This window comes from Mobula birostris, chromosome 3 (assembly GCF_030028105.1).
Source record: "Mobula birostris isolate sMobBir1 chromosome 3, sMobBir1.hap1, whole genome shotgun sequence".
NCBI lineage: Eukaryota > Metazoa > Chordata > Chondrichthyes > Myliobatiformes > Myliobatidae > Mobula > Mobula birostris.
In genome coordinates this window covers 3,302,775-3,324,798 of record NC_092372.1, presented here as the reverse complement: position 1 = coordinate 3,324,798, position 22,024 = coordinate 3,302,775, and the positions used below count along the sequence as shown (strand labels likewise).

The window sequence follows — 22,024 nt, the reverse complement described above, 5'->3', positions numbered from 1 at the left end:
ATCTGTTTTTTTCTAAATACTCCCGCTGCCTTACGGTCCAACTTACACGTGCTTGCGCAGTCGTGGCCTGTTCAACTGCCAAAGAAATGGTAACTAATCTTTGTTTTCTGTGGGCAAGCCAGTTCTGGATCTACAAAGCAATGTCCCCTTGGATCCCATGCCTCCTTACTTTCTCAATAAGCCTTGCATGGGGTTACCTTATCAAATGCCTTGCTGAAATCCATATACACTACATCTATGGCTCTAGCCTCATCAATATGTTTAGTTATGTCCTCAAAAAATTCCATCAGGCTCGTAAGGCACGACCTGCCTTTATCAAAGCCATGCTGACAATTCTAATCATATTATGCCTCTCCAAATATTCATAAATCCTGCCTCTCAGGATCTCCTCCACCAACTTACCAACCACTGAAGTAAAACTCACTGGCCTATAATTGCCTGGGCTATCCCTACTCTGTTTCTCGAATAAGGGAACAACATCCGTAACCCTCCAATCCTCCAGAACCTCTCCCGTCCTCATTAATGATGCAAAGATCATCGCCAGAGGCTCAGCAATCTCCTTCCTTGCTTCCCACAGTAGCCTGAGGTACATCCCATCTGGTCCTGGTGACTTCTCCAACTTGATGCTTTCCAAAAGCTCCAGCACTTCCTCTTCCTTAATATCTACATGCTCAAGCTTTACAGTCTGCTGTAAGTCATCCCTACAATTGCCAATTTCTGTAGTGAATACTGAAGCAAAGTATTCATTAAACACCTCTGTTATCTCTTTCGGTTCCATACACACTTTTCCACTGTCACAGTTGGTTGGTCCTATTCTCTCATGTCTTATCCTCTTGCTCTTCAGATACTTGTAGAATGCCTTGGGGTTTTCTTTAATCTTGTCCGCCAAGGCCTTCTCATGGCCCCTTCTGGCTCTCCTTCCTGCTAGCCTTATAATCTTCTCAATCTCTATCATTACCTAGCTTTTTGAACCTTTCGTAAGCACTTCTTTTCTTCTTGACTAGATTTACAACAGCCTTTGTACACCACGGTTCCTGCACCCTACCATCCTTTCCCTACCTCACTGGAACGTATCTACACAGAACCCCACGCAAATATCCCCTGAATATTTGCCACATTTCTTCCATACGTTTTACTGAGTACATCTGTTTCCAATTTATGCTTCCAAGTTCCTGCCTGATAGCCTCATATTTCCCCTTACTCCAATTAAATGTTTCCCTAACTTGTCTGTTCCTATCCCTCTCCAATGCTATGGTAAAGGAGATAGAATTATGATCACTATCTCCAAAATGCTCTCCCACTGAGAGACCTGACACCTGAGCAGGTTCATTTCTCAATACCAGATCAAGTACAGCCTCTCCTCTTGTAGGCTTATCTACATATTGTGTCAGAAAACCTTCCTGAACACACCTAACAAACTCCACCCCATCTAAACCCCTTGCTCTAGAGAGATGCCAATCAATATTTGGGAAATTAAAATCTCCCACCACAACAACTCTGTCATTATTACTTCTTTCCAGAATCTGTCTCCCTATCTGCTCCTTGATGTCCCTGTTACTATTGGGTGGTCTACAAAAAACACCCAGGAGAGTTATTGACCCCTTCCTGTTCCTATCTCCCACCCACAGAGACTCTGTAGACAATCCCTCCATGACTTCCTCCTTTTCTGCAGCCGCGACACTATCTCTGATCAACAGTGCCACGCCCCCACCTCTTTTGCCTCCCTCCCTGTCCTTTCTGAAACATCTAAAGCCTGGCACTTGAAGTAGCCATTCCTGCCCCTGAACCATCCAAGTCTCTGTAATGGCCACCACATCATAGCTCCAAGTACTGCTCCACACTCTAAGTTCATCCACTGTATTCATAATACTCCTTGCATTAACATAGACACATCTCAAACCATCGGTCCGAGTGCATCTCTTCTCTATCATCTGACTATCCTCCCTTTCATACTGTATCCAAGCTTTCTCTATTTGTGAGCCAACCTCCCTTTCCTCTGTCTCTTCAGTTTGGTTCCCACCCCCCAGCAATTCCAGTGTAAACTCTCCCCAATAGCCTTAGCAAACCTCCCCTCCAGGATGCATATCTTCAAAGAAATCCAACTGATTTGTTAGGCAAGGTTTTCCCTTCAGGAAACCATGCTGACTATGGCCTATTTGATCATGTGCCTCCAAGTACCCTGAGACCTCATCCTTAATAACCCACTCCAACATCTTCCCAACCACTGAGGTCAGACCAACTAGCCTGTAGTTTCCTTTCTTCTGCCTCTCCCCTCTTGACAAATGCAGTGATATTTGTCTTCCAGAACTATTCCAGAATCTGGTGATTCTTGAACATTTGTTACTCCACAAACTCTTTAGCCACCTCTTTCAGAACCCTACGGCGTACACTATTTGGTCCAGGTGACTTAGCTACCTTCAGACATTTCAGTTGCCCAAGAACCTTCTAATTATGGTAACTTCACACACTTCATGACCCCAGACTCTTGTGAAGACTGTTGCAAAATACTTACTCAGTTCATCTGCCATTTTGTTGTCCCCCATTACTGCCTCTCCAGGATCATTTTCTCATGGTCCCAAATCAACTCACACCATTTTTTTTTTACACTTTATGTGTCTGAAGAAACTTTTGGTATACTCTTTAATATTATTGGCTAGCTTACTTTCATATTCCATCTTTACCTTCTTAATGATGTTTTTAGTTGCCTTCTGTTGGTTTTTAAAAACTTCCTAAAAGTTTCCACTAAATTTTGCTCTATTATATGCCCTTTCTTTGGCTTTTATGTTGGCTTTGGGGGGTTTTCTTTCGTTAGCCACAGTTGTGTCATCTTTCCTTTAGAATACTTCTTCCTCTTTGGGATGTGCCTTCCGAATTGCTTCCAGAAATTCCAGCCATTGCTGCTCTGCCATCATCCCTGCCAGTGTTCCTTTCCAATCAATTCTGGCTGACACCTCTCTCATGCATCTGTAATTCCCTTTACTCCACTGTAGTACTGATACATCTGACTTTAGCTTCACATTCACAAAATTGAGAGTGAATTCGATCATATTATGATCACTTGCCCCAAGGGGTTCTTTGATCTTAAGATCTCTAATCAACTCTGGTTCATCACACAACAAATAACTGAGAATAGCTGAGACCCTAGTGGGTTCGATCATGAGCTGCTCTAAATAGCCATCTCACAGACACTCTAGAAATTCCTCTGCCTGGAACCCAGCACCAACCCGATTTTCCTAATCTACTTGCACATTGAAATCCCCCCTGTGACTATAGTAACATTGCCCTTTTGGCATGCATTTCCTATTTCCCACTGTAATTTGTGGAACACATCCTCACTATGATTTGCGGGTGTAAACAACAGTCATAAGTTGCATGGGAAGGATAGGAAGGTAGGCAGAGAGGTAGGCATGGTTCTGCTGGGAAAGAATAGCAACAAGTCAGTAAAAGATGTGAAATAAGATCAGAAGATGCTGAATCCTTGTGGGTTGAGTTAAGAAACTGTAAGGATAACAGGACCCTGATGGCAGTTATATACAGGTCTCCCAACAATGGCTGGATGTGGACCATCGATTACAGTGGGAAATAGAAAAGGCACGTTAAAAGGGCAATGTTTTGACAGTCATGGGAAATTTAACATGTAGGTCGATTGGGAAATTCAGGTTGGTAATGGATCTCAATGGAGTGAGTTTGTTGAATGCTTATGAGATAGCTTTTTAGAGCAGTTTATCGTTGAGCCAACCAGGGGATCAGCACACTCAGTTTGGTGTTGTGTAATGAATGGAGGTAATTAGGAAGCTTAAGATAAAGAACCCTTAGGAGGCAGTGATCACAGTAAGATTGAGTTCAACTTGAAATTGAAAGTAACGTCTGATGTAGCAGTATTTCAGTGGGGTAAAGGAAATTAGTCGTACGAGAGAGGGGCTGGCCAAAGTAAATTGGAAGGAGATACTGAAAAAGATGACAACAGAGCAGCAATGACATAGGTTTCTGGGAAAAAATAGGAAGATGCAGTATAGGTGTATTCCAAAAACAAAGAAATACTCAAATGGCAAAATAGTACAACTGTGGCTGACAAGGGAAGTCAACGCTAAAGTAAAAACAAAAGACAGATCATACCACAAAACAAAAATTAGTGGGAAGGCAGGAAATTGGGAAGCTTTCAAAACCCTACAGAGAGCAACTAAAAGAATCACCAGGAGGGAAAAGATGAAATATGAAAGAAAGCTAGCAAACAATATCAGAGTGGACAATAAAAGCTTTTTCAAGTATGTTAATAATAAAGGGGAGACAAGAGTGGAAATAGGGCCACTAGAAAATGAGGCGGAGAAATAATAACGGGGGACAAGGAAATAGCAGATGAATTAAATGAGTATTTTGTATCAGTCTTCACTGTGGAAGATACCAGCAGTGTGCCAGATATTGAAGGGTGCAAGGGAAAAGAAGAGGGTGCAGTTACTATTACAGGTACTTAAAAGTACTGTAATAGTATTTTTAAAACTTAAAGAACACAAGTCACCCGGACCAGATGAACAGCATTCGAGAGTTCTGGAAGAGGTGGTAGTAGAAATTGTGGAGGGATTAGCAATGATCTTTCAAAAATCGTTGGACTCTGGCATAGTGCCAGAGGACTGGAAAATTGCAAACGTAACTCCACTCTTTAAGGAGGAAGGCAGCAGAAAGGAAATTAAAGTCCAGTTAGCCTGACCTCAGTGGTTGGGAAGATGTTCGAGTCAATTGTTAAGGATGATCTGATGGAGTTCTTGGTGACTCAGAACAAGATAGTACAAAGTCAGCATGGTTTCCATAAGGGAAAAGTCCTGCCTGACAAATCTGTTGTAATTCTTTGAGGAGATTACAAGTAGGATAGATAAAGGGGATGCAGTAGTTGTTGTATATTTGGGTTTTCAGAAGGCCTTTGACGAGGTGCCACACGAGGTTTCTTACCAAGTTAACAGCCCATGGTATTACAGGAAAGTTACTAACATGGTTAGAGCATTGGCTGATTGGTAGGAGGCAGCGAGTGGGAATAAAAGGATCATTTTCTGGTTGGCTGTCAGTGACTGATGGTGTTCCACAGGGGTCAGTTTTGGGACCACTTCTCTTTATGCTGTATATTAATGATTTAGATGATGGAATAGATGGCTTTCTTGCCAAGTTTGCAGATGATACAAAGATTGGTGGAGGGGCAGGTAGTGTTGAGGAAACAGGTACAATGCAGAAGGACTTAGATTATGAGAATGGGCAAGTAAGTGGCAAATGAAATACAATGTTGGAAAATGCATGGTCATGCACTTTGGTAGTAAAAATAAATGTGCAGACTATTTTCTAAATGGGGAGAAGACACAGGAACATGAGATGCAGTGGGACTTGGGAGTCCTTGTGTACAACATCCTGAAGGTTAACTTTTATGTTGATCAGCAGCAGCCTCTCCTCACTACAAATTGCCTTTTTGTAAACCAGCTACCTCATCATCAGTATTATCATCTGCCTTCCATACGGTACTTCTCGCATTGAAATATACAGAGCTCAGGACACTAGTTGTACCATGCTCAACCTTTCGATTCCTAACTTTGTCTGAGGTTTTAACAACATCTCTCTTCGCAACCTCTCCACTATCTGTTTTGGCACTCTGGTTCCCATCCCTCTGTAACTCTAGTTTAAGCCACATCTTGCAGCATGAACAAACCTTCTCACTCGGATACTGGTCCCCGTCCTGTTCAGGTCCCTTCTGTACAGGTTCCATTTTCCCCGAACGAGAGCCCAATGATCCAAACATTTTATGCCCTCCCTCCTACACCAACTCCTTAGCCATTTATTAAACTGTATAATCTTCCTAGTTCTGGCCTTACTCGCATGTGGCATGAGTAGCAATCTTGAGATCACAACCCTAGAGGTCCTGCCCTTTAACTTAGCACCTACCTGAACTCCCTGTGCAGAACCTCATCACTTGTCCTACCCTATTTTTGATACCTATGTGGACAACTTCTTGCTCTTCACCATCCCACTTAAGAATGCTGAGAACTCAATCCACGATATCCCGGACTATGGCTCCTGGGAGGCAACATACCATCAGGGAATCTCATTCTCACCCACAGAACCTCCTCTCTGTTCCCCTAACTAACGAATCCTCTATCACCACACCAGGCCTTTTCTCCCCTCTACCCTTCTGAGTCACAGAGGCAGACAGTGTCAGAGAATCGAATATTCTCTGTGAAGTCACCCCCCACCCCCGGACAATATCTAAAGTGATATACCTGTGGTTGAGGAGGATGGCCACAGGGGTACTCTGTACTGGCTACTTAACCTCTTCCTCTTCCTGATTATCATGCAGTTTCCTGTGACCTGTACCTTGGGTGTAACCACCTGTATGTATCTATACGTTCTGCCTATCACCCCTTCAGCCTCCTGAATGATCCACAGTTCACCCAGTTCCAGCTCCAAATCCCTCACACAGATTGTAAGAAGCTGCAGCTGGAAGCAGTTCTCACAGTTGTAGTTGCCGGGGACAGTGGAGGTCTCCTTGCCTTCCCGCATCTCACAAGAGGAGCATTTCACTATCCTGGACAGCATACAAAGAAAGGAAGGAGAAAAAAATTAACCTAATGGGGCAGGTAGTGGTGAGGACAGATTAGGAGAATGGGCAAGGAAGTGGAAAATGAAATATAATGTTGGAAAATGCGTGGTCATGCACTTTGGTAGAAGAAATAAATGCGTGGACTATTTTCTAAATGGGAACAAAATCCAAAAATCTGAGATACAAAGGGATTTGGGAGTCCTTGTGCAAAACAACCTGAATGTTAAATTGCAGGTGGAGTTGGAATGCAAATGCAATCTTAGCATTCATTTCAAGAGGTCTAAAATACAACCGTTTCATCTGCAAACTTGGCAACAAGCCATCTATTTCATCATCTACATCACTGATATACAGCATAAAAAGAAAGGATCCCAACACCAACCACTGCAGAACACCACTAGTCACTGGCAGCCAACCAGACAAGGATCTTTTCATTTCCATTTGCTGCCTCCTACCAATCAGCCAATTCTCTAACCATTCCAGTAACTTTCTTGTAATACCATTGGCTCTTAAGTTGGTAAGCAGCTTCATGTGTGGCACCTTATCAAAGGCCTTCTGAAAGTCCAAATATACAACACCCACTGCATCCCCTTTATCTATCCTACTAGTAATCTCCTCAAAGAATTCCAACAGGTTCATCAGATGAGATTTTCCTTTAAAGAACCCATGCTGACTTTGTTCTATCTTGTCCTGTGTCACCAAGTATTTCATAACTTCATCCTTAACATCTTCCCAACCACTGAGGTCAGGCTAACTGGTCTATAATTTCATTTCTGCTGCCTCCCACCTTTCTTAAAGAATGGAATGACATTTACAATTTTCCAGTCCTCTGGAACCATGCCAGAGTCCACCACAATCTCTAATGTTACTTCTTTCAGAACCCTAGGGTGTAGTTCATCTGGTCCAGGTGACTTATGTACCTTTAGGTCTTTCAGCTTTGTGAGAACCTTCTCCCTTGTAAGAGTAACTACACTCACTTCACTTCCCTCACACCCATCAACATCTGGCACACCGTTAGGGTCTTCTACAGTGAAGTCAGATGCAAAATACTCATTTAGTTCGGCTGCCATCTCCTTGTCCCGTTATTTATCTAGTCTCATTTTCTAGTGGTCCTATTTCCAATGTCTTCTCTCTATTTCTATCCACTTTGATATTGTTTGCTAGATTGCTTTCATATTTCTCTCCTAATGATTCTTCTAGTTGCTGCCTTTAGGTTTTTAAAATCTTCCTAATGCTCTATTTTTCCATTAATTTTTGCTTTGTTGTATGACCTCTCTTTTGCTTTCACATTAGCTTTGACTTCCCTTTTCAGCCACAGTTGTACTATTTTGCCATTTGAGTAGTTCTTTTGTTTTTGGAATACACCTACCCTGCACCTTCCTATAGCCTGTTTCTGTGCTGCAGTGTTCTGTTACTATCTTGGCCTCTGAACATCTTGGAGTTCCCTATCCTCTGCTCTACAGTGACTAAAGTTGTGTGACAGCAGTGTTAGAATTAATGACCACAATAAATAGGATAACATGTGAAACACACTCACAAATATAATAATTTATTTAATTGACAGAACAAAAGAATTCTGCACATTATAGGGCTAAAAAGTGGTTTAATTTACATGAAGCATACAAAACATTCTCATTACAGAAGACATTTGAAGTAGCGGAATAATACATCATCACAACAGTTTATTATAAACTGGGTGGTGCCTTGTTGAAATAAAGTGAGGTATTTGTTCACATGGATCTCTGATGTAAACCTGAGTGGTTTTCATTATCTGGTAACTAGAGTTTACTTAAGGAAATGTTTTCTGTTAGAATTACTAACTCATTGCAAGAAAGTTATGTTAATGCAGACCGTGATGTTATCTCATTCATCTGAATCTCATAAACAGAAAATACTGAGAAACCATGTGATTCCAATTCTCACTATGTTCGTTGTCACTGAGTTGGTGGCAGGGAGATGTTCCCAGCTCCTGTAGTAACACTGTGCCTTACATATGGCACAATATTCTCAGAGCAGCATGGGTCAGTTACAAACGGTTCCATTTTAATGTCTGTTTTCTTTCTGATGTATGAGCTGTGACCTGCCAAGCAGCCACAATCCATTACACTCTAATTCTATACAATATTTGAAACTCAATTAAACAAATCTGAATCCAGCTTTGATCCCACCCGCACAGACTTGATACTGTCCAACTGAAATCTTCAGGATGTGAGAATAAGTGCCAGAACCAACCCTAAGGTTGAAATTACCCTTTTCAGTTCATTAGAAAATGTGAACGCTGGAACATTTCTGAAACACTAACCTGTTTCCTCCTGCACAATTAAACACACTTTATAAATTAAATACTCTTCAAATATGATCAAGTTCAGTTCTGGTTGTGAGTGATGCTATTCTTAAAAAAACAACAGAATAAGGCAGCATAAATCAATGTTTACATGGGAATCAACAAAGGAGTTAGAAAACTAAGATACTGAGAGGGATTCTTGGAATCCAGTCTCTCCACACCAGCACTGTTTCCATGGTTCTGGAGAACCTGGGCTCTCCACACGGACACTGTTTCCATGGTTCTGGAGAACCTGGGCTCTCCACACAGACATTGTTCCATAGACCTGGAGAACCTGGGCTTTCCACACGGACACTGTTTCCATGGTTCTGGAGAACCTGGGGTCTCCACACGGACACTGTTCCATAGGTCTGGAGAACCTGGGCTTTCCACACGGACACTGTTTCCATGGTTCTGGAGAACCTGGGATCTCCACACGGACATTGTTCCATGGATCTGGAGAACCTGGGCTCTCCACACAGACACTGTTCCATGGACCTGGAGAACCTGGGCTTTCCACATGGACACTGTTTCCATGGTTCTGGAGAACCTGGGCTCTCCACACAGATACTGCTTCCATGGTTCTGGAGAACCTGGGCCTTCCAAACTAGCACTGTTTCCACCAGTAATGAAGTAATTTCCTCAAATTATGTCAGATTCCATAGTTCTGTACTGTTCTCCAACATAGAGTCTTTAAAGGCCAAAATCATACACTGTAATTTCTGTTACTTATTCTGAGAAAAATAACTCCATCAGTAAAGCTGGCAAGTAATCATACCCACATCAGTGGCACTGCCAGAGGATTAATCTGTACAGGATTTGTACCAACTCAGCGGTAGATTGATAGAGGTTTCTGAAGAGACACCCAAGCTGCACCTTGGTTAGCTCACAGCTGTGAACACAACTGGAATGCTGAGTGTAGGTAGATCTGAAGCTGTCAGCGTGCCCTGTGCGGTAACATCACTCTAATCTGCTGCCCAATTTAATCAGCAGACTGGAATAACTGTGTTATCACAGCATGGTTAGTTAACACCAAACAACCTGTGTTTACAAGAAGGTTTTAAGCAAGACTGTTATTAAGCCAACTTACCTCACTAATAAAAAGCTTCTTAATATACAGGTGAGCATCAAACTTGTGTGTAAAAGTGAAGTCTGTAGTGGTAATGTCAACGTGTAGAAAATACTGCTCGAACTATTAACTTACTCTAAAGCTGAATACAGGGCCATTGTTAGTAGGCTGACACTAAGGTCCTTTCACAGTAACGTGGTCTTTGTCTCGGCGGTGCCAGAACATGAGCGTGCCTACACACCAGCCTCATAGTGGACAAGGTGCAAACAATTCCCCAAAAGTATGACCAATGTCCCCGTCGGCCTTCCTCAGACTGGGCACTTCAACAGTTATCAAACTGCAGATAAGCACAGAAAGCAATGGGAAAATGTAGCATCCCCTATCGTAACAGTGGAGGGACAAAGCTAATGTCTCCTCCCAGTGACTGGAGCCAGGAAAATGAGTATCTCCAACGTCCTGCACTGACACGGTGAGTGCCAACACAGACACGGCTCCTTCTGTCTGAGCACACTGTTGCCTTCCATCACAACTTCACTTTTATCACTTGGTCTGGGATCAGCCCATAGCCTTGCTGTTCACAACATCTAATATTAGCCGAATCTCCTACTGCCAGCTTCATTCGTTGTCTCATCCTATCACAAATATTCCCTTTGTTCTACACACCCCACCCAGTTCACCACTGACAACAAACTTGGTTCCTCTCAGTTCTAACAAAGGGACACTTTAACTGTTTCACTTTCAACAGATGCTGCCAACCAGCTGATTGTTCCCAATATTTTTTGTCCTATGTAAGTGAAAAGAACATGTTAACTGTATTTTTCTTCACAGTTGCTGCCCTGACTTCTGAACATTTGAACACTTTGTCTTTACTTGTGGAACATGAGTGGAAAAGACGATGGTTTTGTAAATGTGTAATTGTTTTGAGTTGTACACTGATTAAATCAATATACTTATATATAAAAATTACTTCACATTAATTTGTTAATATATTTGATCTTCTGAAAAGATGTTCATATACCAACAGCTGAGCATTGAAACAAATATCAGACTTTGACTTTATTATATAAATCCAAAATGTTTATTTTTGATGATGATCTTGGCATCCTCACTGGCTATGGGAGATGACTGAAGAATGGCAATTGATATTCCTTTGTTGAAGAAAGGGAATACTAATAACCCTGTGAATTATACATCTATGAGTCTTATCTCAGTGGTGAGCAAACTACTAAAGAAGATTATGAGAGACAGGATTTGCAAGCATTTGGAGAAATATAGTCTGATTAGATAGACACAGGAATGATAGAAGAATGGAGGGTTATGTAGGTTGGCACAACATGATGGAGCAAAGGGCCTGTAGTGTTCAACGTTTATGAACTAAACATTTCAAAGAATGCCAACCGGATCTTACTTATCGTCCAACTTTGCTGAAAGATCAGTATGAGTAGGCAGTCCCTTAGGTGCAACTGTAGAGACAGTATGGATTCTGCAGAATACCTTCACTTTGATTCGTTTAGTAAACCAATATACCATGACTTATTTTTGGTCAATGTGATAATGTTCAAATCTGCTTCCTGCATTGCCTATCGTAGAGCAGCAGGAACAATTAAAGGTAACAGGTAATTGGTGCTTTACTCTGAGACTAAATGAGTGCATTGGATTGAAAGGAAGAGACAGTCGAACAAAGGACATGTACACGGATCCCGGGCAACGGAGTCTGTCAATTTAATCTGGGTGGCTGAGAATCTTTTACGGAACAACAGTTAAAGAATAAAAAATAATTGGCATTTACAGAAGTGGTTAAGAGTAGGGTATAGATAGGGTAAATACAAGCAGGCTTTTTCCACTGAGTTTGGCTGAGACTACAACTAGAGGTCATGGGTTAAGGGTGAAAGGTGAACATGAAGGGGAATTTCTTCACTCTGACGGTGGTGAAAGTGTGAACTGAGCTGCCAGCGGCAGTGGTGGATGCAAGTTTGATTTCAATATTTAAGAGAAATTTGTGTAAGTACATGGATGGGAGTGCTATGAAGAGTTGTGGCCCAGGTGCAGGTCGATGGGATAGCTCCGATGCACTAGAAGGCCAAAGGACTGTTCCTGAGCTGAAGTAATCTGACACTATTCAGCCCACCCAGCCATGCTGACCGGGGGCACCCCATCTATTTTAATCCCATAGAGGTGATAAAAGACAGCCAGTGGAGATTTGTTAAAGACAAGTCGTGTTTAATAAAAAGCTTTTGATGTGAAACCAGAGGTTAGTCAATGTCAACTGCATGGATTTTCAGGAGGCAGCTGATAAACTCCAACATGAAAGGCTGCTCTAGATTCAATCTGCATGGATTGAAAATGGTCCTAAAGGCGGCAAGCATAGAGAGGTGCTGAACTACTGAGTGGAGGATTGGACTCAGTGTCACCCTTTAGTGGTCAGTGCTTTACACTCCACATTTTATTGATTTTGATATGATGTGCAGGCAACATCTCCACATGATGTTTGAGAGCGCGCAAGTATGGTAGTGATGAAGGAGAAGACATTACGTTTTCAGTTGGCAGACAAGCTACGTGAATGGGCAGGCAAGATGCAAACAAAACTTAACCCAGAGGTGTGTGAAATGATATAGTACATTTGCAAAAAGTACAGAGAGACAATAGTTGTGAACAGAGGGATCGGTTGTATGTGTTCACCCATCCCTGACAGTAGCAATGACATGACAGAGTACTCGTTTACTTCTTAGCCCATTTGTTTGTCTGTCTGTTTGTTTAATTAGCGATACAGCACAGAGTCTGCCTTTCCGGCCTTTCGACACAGCACCCCAGAAACCCCACTACCCTGATCAACTCCAATCTAATCACGGGACAACTTACAGCGATCAATTACCCCACCCGGTACGTCTTTGGAGTGTGGGAGGAAACCGGACAGCCGGAGAAAATCCATGCACCCCACTGGGAGGGCACAGAAAATTATCTGAGCTGTGCTAACCTCTATGCTACCGTGGCACAGCGTCCATTGAGACGAATAAACAGTTAGTGCTTTGGGCGGAGTCTCAATGTCTTGATGAAGGGTCTCGGCCCAAAATGTTGATTGTTTCTTCTCTTTCACAGATGCTGCCTGACCTGCTGTGTTCCTCCAGCTTTGTGGTATGTGTGTGTGTGTGTGTCTGTGTGTGTGTGTCTGTGTCTGTGTGCGCGTGTGCGTGTGTGTCTGTGTCTGCGTGTGCGTGTGTCTGTGTCTGCACGCGCGTGTGTGTCTGTGTGTGCGTCTGTGTGTGTGTGTGTGTGTGTGTGTGTGTCTGTGTCTGTGTGCGCGTGTGCGTGTGTGTCTGTGTCTGTGTGCGCGTGTGCGTGTGTGTCTGCACGCGCGTGTGTGTGTCTGTGTGTGCGTCTGTGTCTGTCTGTGTGTGTGTGTGTGTGTGTGTGTGTGTGTGTGTGTGTGTGTGTGTGTGTGTGTGTTAAGACGTTCCTACATTACAAACAGGGGATCAGGGGATGCTGGAGATTTTAAACTACATAGAGATGGATGAATACCTAGGGCCCGACCAAGCATATGTTAGCACTCTGCAAAAAGACAGGGAAAGAATGACAGGGACATGGAGGAGATGTGTGTATCATGCTAGCCACAGGTGAGATACTAGAAGGACGGAGGGTGGCTAATAAAGTCTAACAACACTCCAGCACAAAAACAGGCCATTCGGCCTATTCAGCTCATTCCTGCCTGTTATTCTGCCAGATATCCACTAGGTTCCATAGAGAGAGATGCAATCACAAACTCACAAACAAGAGGAAATCTGCAGATGCTGGAAATCCAAGCAACACACACAGAACGCTGGAGGAACTCAGCAGGCCAAGCAGTATCTAAGGAAAAAAGTAGTCGATGTTTCAGGCCGAAACCCTTCAGAGAACTGGAGAAAAAAAGCTGAGGAGTAATTTTGAAGGTGGGGGAGGGAAGAGAGAAACACAAGGTGAAACCTGGAGGAGGAGGGATGAAATAAAGAGCTGCGCAATTGATTGGTGAAAGAGACAGAAGCCATGGAAGAAAGGAAGGGGGGCAGCCCAGAGGGAGGTGATGGGTGGGCAAGGAGATAAGGTGAGAGGGGGTGAAGGAGGGGTGTTGCGGGGCATTACCGAAAGTTAGAGAAGTCAACGTTCATGCCATCAGGTTGGAGGCTACCCAAACGGAATATAAGGTGTCGTTCCTTCAACCTAAATGTGGCCTCATCACGACAGTGGAGGAGGCCATGGCTGGACATATTGGAATGGGAATGGGAAGCAGAATTAAAATGGGTGGCGACTGAGAGACCTCACGTTTTCTGGTGGGTGCTCAGCAAAGCGGTCTCCCAATCTACATCAGGTCTCAATGATATACAGGAGGCCACGCCAGGAGCACCCAACACAGTATATGACCCCAGAAGACTCACAGGTGAAGTGTGGTCTCACCTGGAAGACACTTGGGGCCCTGGATGGTAGTGAGGGAGGAGGTGTAGGGACAGGTGTCGCACTTGTTCTGCTTGCAAGGATAAGTGGCAGGAGGGAGATCAGTGGGGAGGGGACAAAAGGATGAGGGTGCTACGTAGGGAGCAATCCCTGTGGAAAGCAGAAATTTCATTTCCCATTTCCATTCCAATATGTCCATTCATGGCCTCCTCCACTGTCGTGATGAGGCCACATTTAAGTTGGAGGAACAACATCTTATATTCCGTTTGGGTAGCATCCAACCTGATGGCATGAACATCGATTTCTCTAACTTCTGGTAATGCCCCCCAACACCCCTCCTTCACCCCCTCTCACCTTATCTCATTGCCCACCCATCACCTCCCTCTGGGGCTCCTCCCCACTTTTCGTTCTTCCATGGCCTTCTGTCTCTTTCACCAATCAACTTCCCAGTTTACTTCATCCCTCCCCTCCAGGTTTCACCTATCACCTTGTGTTTCTCTTTTCCCTCCCCCCAACTTTAAAATCTACTCCTCAGCTTTTTTTTCTCCAGTCCTGCCGAAGGGTGTCAGCTCAAAACTTTGACTGTACTTCTTTTTCTATAGATGCTGCCTGGCCTGCTGAGTTCATCCAGCATTTTGTGTCTGTTGCTTGTTGATAGAGATGCCAAGACTTTGAAGAGAGATCTATTCAAATATTTCTGGATGATGGAAAGACTAGAAAAGCTGGGATTGTTTTCAGAGCAAGTTCTGAAGGGGTTACAACAGGGTATAGAAAGGGCCGATCAAGGGAAGGATCAGGTCTGAAAAGGGAACTGGATGATTCCGGGGAAGGCAAGAACTCACAGGGCTATGGGCTGGGCTATTGTGCTGGTGGGAATGGTGATACTTCTTGCATTGAACTGGAACAGACTCGATGGACCAAACGATCTCTATGCTTTAATATCCTGTGCTATGAATTACAGGTGCAAGATAGCACTTTGAGGACAACTCACTGTGTTCACTCCCTGACTGACGCCCTCACCCCAACAATTACCATCCTGTTGAAAGTCAGACAGATACACTGTGAATTTGGACTGTTTTTGTATTCATATAGTGCCCAGTGATAGTTTTTTGCACAAGAGCACGCTTTCATTCCCTCAGCATTCACAGCGTGAATTGCATTTTCACTCAGCCCCGCTGAAGCAGAATTCCACAAGAAATCATTCATGACAGGAGGTGTAAAATAATCTTTCTCCAAGAACACGCTCACTCAACACTACAGGTTGATCTATAAGCACTGCATTTATACAATACATACAAGCTTTGAAATCAGGCTGAAAATACGGTGCACAGAAAATAGAACTGTAGCTATCGTTCCATTTTCCCCTTTAAATGCCGAGATTCTTGGAAGCAAACAGATAGATTCCCACAACTAGAATGCTAGAATTACACAGGATTTAAACAGGTTATCCACCCATCAATAACATACATGAAAATTTTGCCAGTATGAATAACATTATTACTAAAAAAATTTCATGAAAATAATGTCTAGGCAAGAAGAAAGGGCAAATGTTGAATGAAAATACTTTGCATCAGTATTTACAACAGAGGAAGATAACCCCAAGGAAACAAAAAAAAATCAATCTCAGCTGGGCAGAGGCTCACAAAAAGTTATGCATAAAGAAATCAATGTTAATATAATAACGAGCAACAAATCACCAGGACCAAGCAGGTTCCAACCCAGGCTAGAACCTTTCAGAATCCAACAGAAATCTGTATTTTCTTTGATTTGGGAATTTTTCCTATAAACTGGAAGAATTGTGCAGATTGCTTCATTATTTAAGAGAGCAGGGAATTGTATATCATCTGTAGCCAGGGAATTGAGCTCTGGATGGAGTAAGTGATTGAACATAGGGGCGGTGAATGACAGCCAGAGTGGATTTGTGAAGGATGGTCATGTCCCAAAAGCTGATCCAATTCCCTGAAGTAGTGAACAGAGAAATATCATTGCAAAGTTAACCAATGCAAAAGCTTCAGCGTTGGAATCAAATACATTACTGGTCAGGTTAAGGACGTGGCAAGATAACAAGCAAATGCAATACAGGCAGTGGCCTGTAAAACAACTCTTCTCTGTTTTTGGTAATGGCTTCGATGGAAAGAGAGGAAGCCAAGACTGTAAATAGTGCAAATAATAGCATTAACACTATAGGTTACAGAGCAGCTCATTCTCCTTGGACCAGTGAGAAATTTCTAAACAGTGCAAGGCTAAAAGAGACAGAAGGTCCAAAGAGACGGAAGTTCACAGAGGGGATCATTAAAATGTCACAGAAATATAGGAGAAACACCATATCAGTGCCAATTAAAATCCTGGTTAGACCTCAGCCAGAGTGTTATAAGCAGTTCCGGATAGCACCCTTTAACAATGTATTGGCTTTTGAGGTCTGCAGTACAAATTTACCAGAATAACTTCCCAATGCCAAAAGTTAAATTTAAAAATAACCAAAATAAAGGACAAGTTCCCTAAACTTTAGAAAGATAAAGGATGATATCATTCAATATAGCAAATGGTACCATTGGCAAAGAGACTACCTCTGTTGATTGGGGAGTCTATGACTGAAGCACAGGGTCGAAAATTAGAATGAACCCATTCAACAGCAAAGCAAGAAAACAATTTTATATTTAAGCTACAGTGAAGACAGGAGCTTCAAGTATGAAGCACCAGTAGAATTAGACTTAACTGGTATCGTATATGCACCTTATTATTTGTTAATTTATTGGCGGAAATAAAACTTTATGTGTTGTGTGAGCTACATGTACTATGTTCACCTTGGTCCAGCGGAACATTGTTTCAATCGTTTGGCTGTATACACAATAAAATGAACTTGAACTCAATTATCAATCACAACTGATGATACATTATTTTTAATTTCAAATCTGAGATTGAAAGATTATGTTAATAAAGTTTATGTTAGATAAAGGTTGATATATAGCTTGAACACACATCAGCCACAACCTCACTAAACAAGATGGGCAGTCTTATGGTCCTGTAAGCACTCAACTACATTTCCCTACCCACCATTTGCTGAGAATACACACTATATTCCCTTAACATTAAAAGAGAGGTTTTTAAAGATTTAAGTCAAAATAGGTGTGAAACATGGACATTGCCAACCATGAGGGAATTATTGCAAAGATTAAAGCAATAAAAACATTAACTCAGTTCCTAATGCAAACTGCAGCTGTAATTATTGTGCCTAATCCCACAGAAATACCTCACTGTACCAGAGAGTTTAAAAATGTACCCAGTAATTCAGGTTAAATTGGTTGCAAAGCTTATTGCAAGTTCACTTGCTCTGGTGTTACTATGACAATGAAGCAGATCATAGATGCAAAGCTCAACAGAAAATAAAGTTAAAGTATATAATAATTCTCAGACCCAGCCAACTGTTTTTAAAGGCCCACTTACAATATTACCTTTGAAAAGCACTGATTCATGTTGAAGTAACAGGTGGTATACATAATACGGTTTTGATACCACATAGAGAGATCCATACAGAGACATTATGCTTTCCGTATCAAAAACAACATAACAGGTAAACAGGATGAGCAAACAGTTCAGACTACCTTCATCTAATGTCACATAGTACTCCCATTTGAACAACAGATGAGGAGCAAATATATAAGATTTAAAATATTCTCATTCTGAACAAGTCCCATCTAAATTGTTCACTCATCCAGTAGCATTAACAAAAGAGAACTCAAAATCAATACCTACCTTCACAGTCTTAACGAACGTAGTTTTGGACTGTTACACCAAACATTATGTCAGCATTGAAAATCAAAAATTCCAAATGCTGGCTTCCTCAGCTTTGTCATCTTCACTTCACTTTGGCTTTCTTACTTAAAACAGTTTGAAATGATACATTTCACACAGCTCTTCTCAGGACAGGAAAACCTCCCCACTAAAACTTGTGGCATCCATATACTGTGATCTTCATTAACCACTGATTGGTTATTGGAAATACGTCAAAAGGACCATTCACTACAACGTCTATAGATGGACAAGATTTTGTAAAAGGCACTCATATCTTTTGTCTGACTTGTTCAATGATACCAGTTAAATCTATGCAAGAGTTCATTAAAATGAAACGATGTGTCTGCTGTAGTTTTTCACACTGATACAGTAAACTATCTTGGCTTTTTTTTGTTCTGCAAAGAAATGAATAATAATACAAACCCAACGTACTAAAATGCAATCTCCATAGCTTTCCTACCTGTGGTGCAGAAAAGTATTTCATCCTCAGCAACATGCATTCTGTTGTATACTCTAAAGCTGCCCATACCAGTCCAACTCTGCACTGTCACCATTCTTCCAAAAGCCAATGCAGGTAATGAAGCAACAGAAGCAGCTTTTGTGTTAAACACTCAACAAACCAGACTACAACCAGTGCTTTGTAAATCTGACAGAAAAGGATTCTGGAAGATGGTGTAGAGTAAAATGACACAGGTACGTTTAAGCCCCACCACTCTGAATTTAATACCTCTGGTAATGAAATGCATATTAGCACCGAGTTCCGTGGCCCTGAGCTGACCACCAACCCAGAGTTTCAACAAATCCCAGCGTGATTACGTGGCTGATTCAGTGTTCTCTACGATGGTCAAACAAGCTGTAACAGTGAAACAGCTGTTGGAATAGCAGCCAAACCCGTTCAATTAATAAATGTTATCTCCAGTAAGTATCCAGAACAGGGGGAGGGATTTTCACCGAGTCCAGCTTCTTCTCAGGAAAGCTGCAGAAGAGACATCGAATGGTTTGGCACAGACTAGATGGCCTGAAGGACCTGTTTCTATGCTGTAGTGCTCTGTGACTGAAGGAAAGAGCACCGACAGAATGAACACGTGAAGTGAAATGCTAGGGCTGATGGGAAAGACTGCACTGTCACTAAATGAGTTCATATTAAAATTTCTTGGCTTTATGGCCAATGAGACACTTTAAATAAATATCAATCTCAGGCATAAGGCGCATATACTTTGTGCAGATTTTACACGGAAGACATAGTTTCAATTAGCTGTGGTCATGGACAAGAAATACAGTGACAGTGGAGGAACAGTTCTGAATTCTACCAGACCATGCCTGGCTCCTGCTACCCAATACATTTCAGTGCCCCTTTGCAATGTTCTGTAACATTCACCAAACATTTATTTATTTTCTTAAATTTAGATAGACAGTGTGGAAGAGACCCTTCCAGCCCTCCGAGCCTCACCAGCCAGAAACCACCAGTTTCACCCTGGCCTAATCACAGGACAATTACACTGACCAGTACGTCTTTGGACTGAGAGAGAGAACTGGAGGGCCAGAGGAAACCCATGCAGTTAGGGGAAGTATCCAAACTTGTTTACAAAGGATACCAGAACTGAACTCCAAACCCCGATGCCCAGAGCTGAATAACCTCGCATTAATTGCTATGCTACCGTGGCGTCGAAATCAGCTAAAGTTACTAAAATGTAAAGAAACTCCAATTTATTTGTAGATTTCAAAATGAAACAGACAGCTATCTATCTACTAAAATGGGCGTCCAAACAACTTTAAAGTGGAATCAGTTTTGACTATTTGGTAATTATGAAATTTGTGAAAAGGATGGTGAGCATAAATGAGTATTCCATTGTGCAAGTTTCTTTATTGTCCTACAGGTTCTGTTTACAGCAACACTGAACCATGTCTACAGAAAAGCCTGTTCATTCTGTTAGTGCAGTGTCCTTCAGTGTTTGCTCGACAAGAAAATTAGAGAACATTTTGTCTTCAAGCCACGTAACCAAACTTTTTAAAACCTCCTTGTGAGATCCCTTAAAACATGTATACAGTTTTGAAATAATATTTAATTTAATCTGTCATAAAAATTATAGACGCTGTAATTTTGTTAATTTTCTTGCTGCCTAGATTAAAAATGTTAATTATCGCTGCCAAAAATAGTACTTTGTGAGTCACTGTACACAGTTGCAATGGTCAGACATTCCATATCAACATGTTATACACAGTAAAATATTTACAAGCACACTGTACAAGCATAACTCTGCCCTGGTATATGAATGCACAACTCTAATGCTATACTACCTTTTAGAAAGGAGGCTGCTTACCTTAGAAACCTGGTACACAGTGCAAAACAAAACCCACCACATACCAAGAACTAAAACACATAATTATAATATAATTTGCAATAAATATATAATCCTTCAGAATGTGCCATTAATAATATAGGATAAACCCTCACTAATGCCATCAGATATTCTCTCCCACAGCCAAGGTCTTCCACTGTTCCCAACTGGCATATGAATAGTGTTTGTATCAAAGCACCGGGAGCAACAGTTTCATCTCCTAACACAGGTGAACACCAAATCCTTTTCTTACAGTGTCTCAAAATAATATGGATGTAACGGGCAGATACCATCTCTCCTGAGAAAATCCTTTTGGAGAGTGGTGGACATCCCAATGGAAGATATATGGTCATTGCAAACAGACAATAAAAACAATGATAATTTTAACTATCTACCAACCTATCTCACCGAAAGACTTGGAAATCCCACAGAAATCTTTCATTAAACAATTTAAATAGGCCATTTAATATTTATTCAGCAATATAGCTGATGGGACATGTGACCATGAATGGGACTAATCTGTTAGGACTGAATAGGAATGGCTGTAAGCAATTGCAGAGGCAAATTAGATTCCACCAGATGCTGGAGTACGTTTCTCACCAGTGCTCATACTGAATGCTGCCAATTCTACAGCTTCAAGGCCAGGAAACAGACAGGGAGTAGTGCATTATATAATGCTATAATGTAGTTCCCCAAAACTGGAACATTGGCATTGTAAAAAAAAGATTAATTTTGAAACAAGGGTTAAATATCACCTTGAATCTGCACCTAGAAGCAGAATTATCTGAAAAATGTGGACTCTGTGTTTCATAAAGTCACAAACTCATGGGTTAATATTGTTCAAACAGTGAACAGGGCAATTTCACACAATTAGATTTTTTTTAAAAATCTACCAACTTCAGTCCACAATTTTTGAGTTGAAACTACAAAAATTATTCCAAAGGTCCTTTAAATAAGAAAGCCAAAGTAACCCACAGCTTAATAAACTGCATCATTAAAACATTTCCAAATCACAGAGCTGCTAAAGCAAAGGTCAAAATGTAAACTAGAAAAGACTTCTTGTGCCCACAACAAAGCCGCCTAACACATCAAATTCAGCACACTGCATTGTCTTTAGAAACCAGGTATAAAAAAGTGTCTTGGTGCAATTTCATTTGATCCTTTCATAATAATATTATGACGTAAACCCACTTAAACATGAGCGTTTCCAACACAACGTTAGGAGAGAGCACAGAAGCAGGCTGTTGTTGAGTCAGTCCCAGTTGAGCAGGACCTCTGATCTGGTATGTGCATTTTGCTGGTGTGTGCCACATGCTAGATCCAGTGATGCATTGTCTGGGTGCTGGGTGACAGTCTCTGCAAAGGTTGCACCTTATCAAGTTCAGCTGGCAATAAAACTTGATGTCATAGTAGGTCCATTTTTGGCCTGTAATGTAGCAGAAGTGGCGATTTCTTCGAAAAGAGAGAGAGGTATATCAAGTGTTATATAGCATAAATCACAT

At 41.7% G+C, this 22,024-nt stretch overlaps 1 protein-coding gene across 3 annotated transcripts in view; it reads right to left on the bottom strand.

Moving 5' to 3' along the window:
- Nucleotides 1-14,938: 14,938 nt before the first annotated feature.
- Nucleotides 14,939-22,024, bottom strand: part of LOC140194868 (polycomb group RING finger protein 3) — a 261,263-nt gene continuing 254,177 nt past the window's right edge. For 2 of the 3 annotated variants that reach the window (XM_072252152.1, XM_072252153.1), the window contains one exon: nt 14,939-21,974. In XM_072252152.1, coding sequence (XP_072108253.1) covers nt 21,927-21,974 — 48 coding nt within the window. In that variant the 3' untranslated portion in view covers nt 14,939-21,926. The remainder of the gene's footprint in view (nt 21,975-22,024) is intronic. The other variant, XM_072252151.1, reaches the window with a different exon arrangement.